General features: G+C 39.9%; 1 protein-coding gene across 3 annotated transcripts in view; it reads left to right on the forward strand.

Moving 5' to 3' along the window:
• The window catches only part of Acvr1c (activin A receptor type 1C), a 42,528-nt gene extending 35,303 nt beyond the window's left edge, over positions 1 to 7,225 (forward strand). For all 3 annotated transcript variants that reach the window (XM_027420398.2, XM_035446758.1, XM_035446759.1), the window contains 2 exons: positions 1,139 to 1,269; positions 7,100 to 7,225. In XM_027420398.2, the coding sequence (XP_027276199.1) occupies positions 1,139 to 1,269; positions 7,100 to 7,225 (257 nt within the window). The remainder of the gene's footprint in view (positions 1 to 1,138; positions 1,270 to 7,099) is intronic.
• Positions 7,226 to 9,446: the final 2,221 nt, after the last annotated feature.

Below are 9,446 nucleotides of genomic sequence, written 5' to 3' on the forward strand. Positions count from 1 at the left end.
CAAGCAGCTGGTATCCCTACTCTTATCTCAAAGAAGCTAAGTGGCTTGCCAAGGTGGCAGTACCACCAGACTTCCTTTCCTCAGGCCTTTCTCTCTCCTGTGATGCAAAGACAGTGACAATACAGGGATGGGATAAAGTGCAGTGGGGATTTGAGTGACAGCTCACCTCTTGCCCTCTACTGCTCTCAGTAGCTTAGAAATTGGTGAGGGAACCCCTGCTAATGTACTCTAATGAGATTGTTGCATCCATGGAGAAAAAAGTTAATATAAAGCAGTTACTGAGTATTCTTTTGTGAGATACACTTAGGATGAAGCCTCGGTTTAGCTGTGTATGTGAGTGTGTGTGTGTGTGTGTGTGTGTGTGTGTGTGTGTGTGTGTGTATTCGAGTGTGTATGTGTGTGTGTACAGAGCTCATGTACAGGTCAGAGAACAGCTTGTGAGACTGGATTTTCTCTTTCTGCCCCTTGATATGTGGAGATTGGATCACTTTGTCAGGCTTGGAAGCTTTGTGTCACCAGCTGAGCCACCTACCTAAAAATTTCAAAACCCAAAATGCTGTTTTAATAAATAAATATACTTTATTTACAGTGCACTGATGTCATGTTATAAATATAGCAGTTAAGATTATGTTTGAACCATATAATGACAATATATGAAAATAAAATTCACAACATTTTTATTGGAGACATACGTGCTTTATTTTGTATTGTTATACATTTATATATGTTTATTCAGGATTTTATGGTTTTATATTTATCTTAATTACATTTTATAACATGTATCATATATTACAAAATGTTATAGCTTTATATAAGTATTCAGCTGAGTGAGTTGAACTGAATCCTGTTTTATATTTTTTTTAAGATTTATTTACTTATTATATATAGTGTTCTGCCTGAATGTATCCCTGCAGGCCACAAGAGGGCACCTGATCTCATTACAAATGGTTGTGAGTCACCATGTGGTTGCTGGGAATTGAACTCAGGACCTCTGGAAGAGCAGGCATATTTTAACAAAAGTGAGATTCCTCTTTTCCAGGATATCATGTTTGCCTGATAGAATCAAGTGCATGAGTTTGAAATACACATCATTATTGATTATATATGTAGGAAAACTTATTTTGCAAATTTCTTACAGGAATGGTTGAGGAGTACCAGTTGCCTTATTATGACATGGTGCCTTCAGACCCTTCGATAGAAGACATGAGGAAAGTTGTTTGTGACCAGAAGTTCCGACCAAATATCCCGAACCAGTGGCAAAGCTGTGAAGTAAGGCTATTAAGTTCCCACCTTCTGCATTCTCCTCTTCCTTCCTCTCCCCCTCCCTCTTTCTCCTCCCTCCTCTTCCCCCTGCATCCTCCTCCCCTTCTTCTCCTCTCTCCCCCTCCCTCCTTCTCCCCCTTCCTCATTTTCATACACTGGAGATCAACACAAGCTATGTTCTTATGTATTTCTTTATTCTTTACTCTTCAGATTATCATCAGTGAGGATTTTCAAAGTATGTAGTTCTTTCTTCACCCAGTTGCTTAATTCATTCTATATATGGAAGTTTGCCTTTTTCATGTCTTTAGAGGGATTTTATTCCCTTTAGCAGTATGAGTCCCCTGAAGGTCTGGAGGCTTCTGACAAGAGGGCGTTAGTGCATCTCTGAAGTCCTCTGTGACTTAAGTGTCTCTGAAGTCCTCTGTGACTTAAGTGATATAGTCTGTGACATGTCTTCACAGAGGTGGCTCAATTGTTATCCTCACTGCTCCTTGGTGATGCCATTCCCATGTAGGTTCCAGGTCTCTGTATCTGGCAGAGAGGAAACACATGTGCACACACTGGCTTTTCAGTGTTTGGCACAAGGGACACACAGTTTCCTCTTATGCCTCATAGAACCAGTCACGTGGTCCTCCCACACGTCAAGGGGCTGGGAACTGAGGGACATGAGCTTTTAAAATCAATGGCTCATTAATATAGTACTAGGTAACTTATGCCTAATCTCTAGCTGCCTGAAGCTTAACCTTCCTCTTCAGAAAAGCCCCCCTCCTACCTTAGATCCAGTTGTAATCTGTCTTGTCATCATAGGCAATCCAGGACTGTAACCAAAGCACGGTAGACACACAGTCTGCAGAACTTTTTCCCTGACTCCCATGAGCGCTGATGGAGGGAGGAAGGGCACTATTGTTCCCCTATGATGTGTTGCAACGTTCCCTTCCAATTGCTACACTTTATTTTCTGCTTTATTTGAATATAATAAATAAGGCCTTTTTATATGACACTGTCACTTTTTTATTTTGTTATAGGATTTTTTTTTATGTAGTTGCCTTTTTACCCCATTTGTTTCCCTCTTCCATGATTTTAGTTCTTTTGTTTAAGGCAAGTCTCACTATTTTTGTCTTTCGTGTAGTTATCTCAACTTTGTTATTTGAGAAGCAGGCTTTTAGGCTTGCATAATATAATTGAAATAATTAATTTTTCTAATATTATTTGTTTTGTTGTTTTTTTTTGTTGTTGTTGTTTTCAAGACAGTTTCTCAGTGTAGCCTTGGCCGTCCTGGAACTCACTCTGTAGACCAGGCTAGCCTCAAACTCACAGAGATCCACCTGCCTCTGCCTCCCTATCTCTGGTATTAAAGGCTTGCGGCAATACACCAAGCTGTTATTAATTTTAAGCATATGGGGATATAAACTGGTAAAATTTAAAAGAAAATAGTAAAGTGAAAACTTGTGACTACACAGATGAAAAGTAGGACATTCCAAAATCTTTGAGGAATTTTTCTGCATTGCTGAGTGGTTAATATTAATATTAATGATTTCTTATTATTCCCTGTTTTATTTAGATTTTTGCCATATGTGTGTGTGTAGCTTGAAAAATATTTGCATTTGTGTATTTATGAAAATTATAAGTAAAACTTATTTCAAATATGCTTTTTAATTTTTCATCATATATATGAGAAATCTATTTTCATTGCTGTGTGGATATAAGAGAATTTGTCTATTATAGTATTGATTATCATATGTGATTTATAGTTAGCATTATTAAAAATGATGTTGCTATATGTACTAGTGAATTTTATTCTCGCTGTGACAGAATACTAGACAAAAAGAACTTAAAGAAGGAATGGTTAGTTATAGCTCAAATTTGAAGGTGTCATGATGGTGTAAAAGGCATCAGGAACATGAGGCAGCTGGTTACATGCTGTCTTAGTTTCTTTCCCATTGCTGTGAGGTGGCAGCATGACCAAAGCAACATTAAAAAAGAAGGCATTTAATTGTGGTCTTCTGATCCCAGAGGATTAGAGTCCGTGACCATCAAGGTGGGATACATGGCAACAGGCAGGCAGATGTGGTGCTGGAGCAGTAGCTGAGAGCTTACATATGGTCCATCAGCATGAGCAGAGAGAGACAGAAATGGTGGAGCTTTCCAAACTTCAAAGCCCACTCTCAGTGACACATCTCCTCTAAGAAGGCCACACCTCCTTCTCCTCCCAAAGAGTTCCACTAACTGTGGACACACATTCAAACATAGGAGTCTCTAGGGTCCATTCTCATTCAAACCGCTATATGTTATGTCCAGGATTAGGAAGCACACAGGAGAATGGTCACCGGCAGCTGGTTCTCTCTTTTTCACTCAGCCCAGAAAGTCAGCCCAATGGAACATGTCACCTCCATTTAAGGTAGATCCTTTCTCTTAAAGCGTTCCAGAAATTAATGGGTTACCAAGGTGATGCTAAATTCTGCCCAATTGACAGATGATCCATTGCAGGGGCTGGTGAGATGTCTCAGTGGTTAAGACCACTTGACGTTTTGACATAGAACCAGAATTCAGTTCTCAGCAATCATATAGTGGTTCATGACTGTTGGTAACTGCAGCTCAAGGGGATTTGATGCTTTCTTCTGACACAGACAGACACACAGACAGACACACACATACACATGTTGGGAGACAAATCTCAGGGCTGGACATGAGATCCTAGGCCATTCTTGGCCAGCCACATGGTTGTATATTAACCTTCACTTAGGAACTTCTTAGACCCTCAGCTCAAGAAAAGAAACAACTTAACCCAGTCCTCCACCCACACACAGGCTCAGTCACCCAGGCAACCCTTCCAGGACCTCTTACTCATAAACTCTTTACCCTGCCAAACATCCTCTTTGTGGCTTCCTAATATTCTGCCTACACTAACACCTGGCTCACTAACAATTCTACCCCTCCCCATATCCTGCTCTGCCGACTATATATGTAGCCTGAGAAAAAAATAAAGTTTGCCACTTGATCAGAATCCTGTCTTGTGGTTGTTCTTTCTGCGTCTCTTGTCCCCATTCCCTATCCCTGACTCTCTTGCCCCAGGTTGACGTCCTGCAGGGGCACACACACACACACACACACACACACACACACACACACACACACACACACACACACACACACGCACACACGCACACACACACTTAAAAAATCTAAAAAGAGAGTTATTCATCATGGTATATAAACATGTATGTTCAAAAGCTTGGAAGACATGCAGCTCTTTATTCTTTTGAGGTATCCACTTAGGCGAAACTCTCTGCTCCTTTTTTCTTACTGTGGTTCTGGGATCTCTGATACAATGTTACTTGGAGGTGGTTGGTGGTGAGCAATACTTATGCTCCTTAAAACTTTTTCTTTTCACTCTTGAATATGCCAACTGCTACATACTCTTTTTCAGGTTAAATAAAAATGGGCTTTGATATGAATAAAGGTTTGCCTCTTGAATGCCTTTCTTTCTATTTGAAATTTGTTTTATTTTTATGTCAATGGATATTTGGTCTACATGTATGTATGCACAGCATGTGCATGGCTGGTGGTCAGAGAAGTCAAAAGAGAGCTTTGGATTCCTGGAGCTGTAGTAGTCATGGATGGCTGTGAGTCACCACGTGGGTGTTTGGAATTAAACCCAGGTGCTGTGCAATAGAAACAAGTACACTTAGTAGCTGCACCTTCTCTCCAGCCCCTCTAACTGCTTTTAAGAACTTCTCTCTTTACTACTCTGCAGTTTCTCTATGTCTCATGGGCAACCTTTTTGTTTGTAGGTACTGTAGGTCTTTCGAAGGGAGCTCTCACTATGTAGCCCAAACTTGTAGGAATGCTCCTGCCTCAGCCTCTCAATGCTAGTATCACAGCGTGTACCACCAAACAGCGTTTCAGTTAGCTTGTTTGGGACAAAAACTGTTCTCATTCAAAGGATTTGAGACATTCCTCTGTTCTAGAAAATCCTGCAATAATATGTCTTCAGATAATTTTTCTCTCATTGTCTCCATTTCTATTTTTGGAAAGCTCATTGGCTGCTATTAAACCTTTCAGATTCTACTTTGCTTCACAGGTATTTCCCATGTTGGCACCTGTATTCTTAATCCCTTAGATTTCTTTTCCACTTCTTTACTTCTGCCTCAGATGTGTCTAATCTGCCATTTAACTCATCCAGTGGATTCTTTATTTTCATACCAAGAACTTTTACTGTTTCTGAAAGTGTGGTGCCTCCCCTCCCCCAGGCTGTTCAAGTTTTATTTCTCTTTTAATGCACGTTTCTTATCGTTGAATTTTAATAACATATGTTTTATGGGTCTGATTCTGCTGGTTATTGTTTTGATTAATTCTTGCTTATTGGTGTCCTTCCCCTTCTCTGGGTGAGGAATTTCATTATGAGTTCAGGTTTACTAAAAGACATGGGCAGATTTTTTTTTCTTCATCCAAAGTCAAAGTAAGTGGTTTTCCTTACAAACTTCCTCTTGGAGGAAGATTGATCTACATACCTTAATTTTTATTATTTTTATTTTCTTATATGTAAGTCGGAATGCATGCATGTACCAGGGCCATGCACTCAACAGAGGCCAAAGAACAACTTGCAGGAGACAATTTTCTCTTTGTACCATGTGGGTCCGAAGATCAAAGTCAGGTTTCCAGGCTCGGTTGCAAGTGTCTTTACCATCTTGACAGTTCAGGATTCATGTTTACATTTAGGACCTTTTTTGGAGGGGGGGCGTTTAAATGTTTTCTTTGCTTTCCTGTTTTCAATGAGGTCCTCATTTCTGATTTTCTAGAACAGAAGATGAGCATATGCCACTGGAGCTCCCCCAGCTGCAGTGACTCCCTAGGTCTCTCATGTTTCATGCTTTCACGTCGATTGTTCCTCTAAGTACTGCCTTAGTTAGGGTTTCTATTACTGTGAAGAGATACCATGACCAGAGAAATTCGTATAAAGGAAAACATTTAGTTGGGGCTGTCTTACAGTTTCAGAGGTTCGGTCCGTTGTCATCATAGCCAAGGCGGGACATGACAATGTGCAGGCAGACATGGTGCTGGAGAAGGAGCTGAGAGTTCCACATCTTGATCTGCAGGCAACAGGAAGTGAACTGTCTCTCACTGGACTTAACTTGAGCATATGTGAGACCACAAAACCCACCCCCACAGCAGCATACTTCCACCAACAAGGCAACACCTACTCCAGCAAGACCACACCTCTTAACAGTGCCACTCACTACAGGCCAAACCCTCAAACACATGGGTCTATGAGGGCTCTACCACCACAGTGTCTGCATTCTTTCTTGGACAGTTCATTCATACTGACTTTTTATATTTATTCACAGTTCATCATTTGCAACATGCAATTATGAACGGTAAAATTGTAAATCTTAGTTTTCAGTTTGATGACTCTTTTCATGTGCACATCTGATAAAGTGTAACTGGGAATTCACAACATTGCCAAACCCTTCCATGATGGCTCATGTTGCTTTATAGCTGTTTTGTTTGAGACAGGTTCTCATCTAGCTGGCCTGGCCTTGAATTCCTTCTGCTGCTTCCTCTAACTGACTGACAAATACTGGGGCCATGCATGAGCTTGTACCACAGCACTTAGTTATCATTGCCCTTCTTAGAGGAGTTGGAAAATAGCCACCATGGTGTTTCAGAATCAATGATTTCATTTAAGCTAGTCTTTACAAGGTCAATGTTTGTGCCTTTTAAAAAGAGTTTGCAGAAATTTGGCTCAGGTTCCTCAATCACCCCCTGATTTTTGATTTCAGTTCTTTTATACTTGGCTGGTGCACCTTTAACCCTTTGGTGTCTTTCTCTCCCAAAGGCACTCCGGGTCATGGGAAGAATCATGCGGGAGTGCTGGTATGCCAATGGAGCAGCCCGCCTGACAGCCCTGCGAGTGAAAAAGACCATTTCTCAACTGTGTGTCAAGGAAGACTGCAAAGCCTAACACCAACAGGCAAAAAGAACTTCTCCCAGCTTCCTTTTGTGTCTCCTGCTTTGTGTAAATGTTATTGCTTCTTTTTGCTGTGTTTTGTTTTAGTTCTACCTCAATGATGATTCACTACAGTGTTTAAGTGTCCCAAAGGCAGCATGAAAAGATAACTTTAACGTTAAGCATGGGCAGGTCTTGACTTTTCCAATCTCCATGTTGTCATTAATTTTATTTTTAAAGGTGACACAACTCATTCTTTTTATTTAAGGAGGAAGATGTTATGAATGTAAAATAAGTTACATAAAATTGTAAAAAACAATCAAATTTTTGTTTACTTGAACCAAGAGCACATACAAATGAGATGAAAACATACTAAAAATGTGAACTAGAGCATATTATAGGGAACTAGACCTTTTGAAATTATCTGGACCCTTGAAAAGTAACTTTTGCTCAGAATTTTAGTGTCTTAAGCTTGAAACAGTGGAGATAGATCATCAGCAGGTCTGAGAGTGAGATCATGTTCTCCATGCTCGCTCTCTCCTCTCTCCTTGACATTCTCTTTATCACTACGGCGGTCCCCAAGTAGTTACAAAGCCACCAGAGCCATTGGTTCTGATGTATAAAAGAAGTCTCTGATGTCTTGAACACTGTGAAATGTTCCAGAGTCATAGAGTTCATGCCAGAGATGGTAAAACTTGTGACAATGAACACTGTGAAGTTAGCTGACCCACTACGTTCCCATAGTGCTTTTCTTCCTAAGTAGGGGTATCTTCACTTCTGGTATTTTTAATTTAGTCATATAGAGACTGTATTGAATATTTTGTGAGAGCATAATGGACCTGCTAAAATCTCAGAACCAATCCACTAGCATTTCCTCATAAAATTGTCATTGTTATCCCATTCATTGATGAGAAAAATGTTTTCTGAACGTTGCCAAAGACTGACCAATTATAAAAATACATTGTCTAGAGATGTATGTTTTAAGACATAATTACTCTGTGAGTACACATTTAGAAAGGAAATGACAGGAAGGTAAACAAGGAAAGATATTGAGAGAAGTTAAGAGAACTCTCTAGAAGAGTTTAACCACAGACTCACACAGAGAGGACCATGCTTGTTATGAGAAGACATTCCTGGCTTTTTAAGAGGAACTGTACACGGAGAGTTTGGAGGCTCTGCCCCTATTCTCCTTTTCCAATGTATGAAATATTTAACAGAACACCAGGTATTTCATACAAATGTACTACACTGCTGTAGTGAAGGTGATTTAACATGATCTCCTTCAGTGCTCCCAAACTCCATTCCCCAGAACACTCGCTGCTTCGACATGTTCACTGACAGTATCTTGAAGAGGGATGCCACACTCTAGCGCATCCTGTTCTTTGATGGTTCTGGCAGTAAAAACACATTTTGTGGATATTTTTGAAGCCAAATATTTGATCAAGTATAGTGCGAACCTTTCATTATAGGTACAGTGCACTTTTACTGTCCAGCCTTTAGGTGTTCTGCCAAATATAACACAGGGAGTAATGTTCTGAAGGGTTCACTGAAGTTTTCCACAAGAATACAACTTGATGTGTATATTTCACTGTGGTAATATGCTACCAGATCCATTTCATTTGACTAGGTTGAGATAAGAGAAACAGAATGCCTTGATGACTATGGAGCTTGCCTCTATTTCCAGTCTCAGTCATACATTCATCCATTTATAAGCACAGAGCACCCCATAACTCACTTGCCACAATATTGGGTACAAGAGGGAATAAAAAGATAGATAGGTCCTGCCCTCAGGGATTTTAAAGTCTAATTTGGGAGTGGGAAAAGGCATATGAGTATGAGGGAAGAAAGTAAATTGACAGATAAAATATGCAGTGGAATGTCTTGAGTTCTGGGTGACAATGCTTTCTGGAATAGGTCTCAAAATCACTTGCAATTTGCAGCACATTTAGGAAGGATCTTTATTTAGATATTGCAGTCTAATTATATTATCAGTATCGAAAGGTGCGCCTATGTGAATGGATGTTAAGAAGCACTGTGTGAAGGGGTGATCTGGCTTGTGTTTATTCCCTTATTTCACAGAGTTTCTGCATGAAGGAAATGAAATTATTTACTTAGAAGACTGTATTCAAATCTTCAATAAAAAACCCTAATATATCCTGTTCTATTTACCACCGTTTTGTGAATATACTTACTAGATTTTTAAAGAGAGGGTGTTTTAGCATCTTTATTTTTGTCA

This window comes from Cricetulus griseus, chromosome 6 (assembly GCF_003668045.3).
Source record: "Cricetulus griseus strain 17A/GY chromosome 6, alternate assembly CriGri-PICRH-1.0, whole genome shotgun sequence".
In the NCBI taxonomy this organism is placed as follows: Eukaryota; Metazoa; Chordata; class Mammalia; order Rodentia; family Cricetidae; genus Cricetulus; species Cricetulus griseus.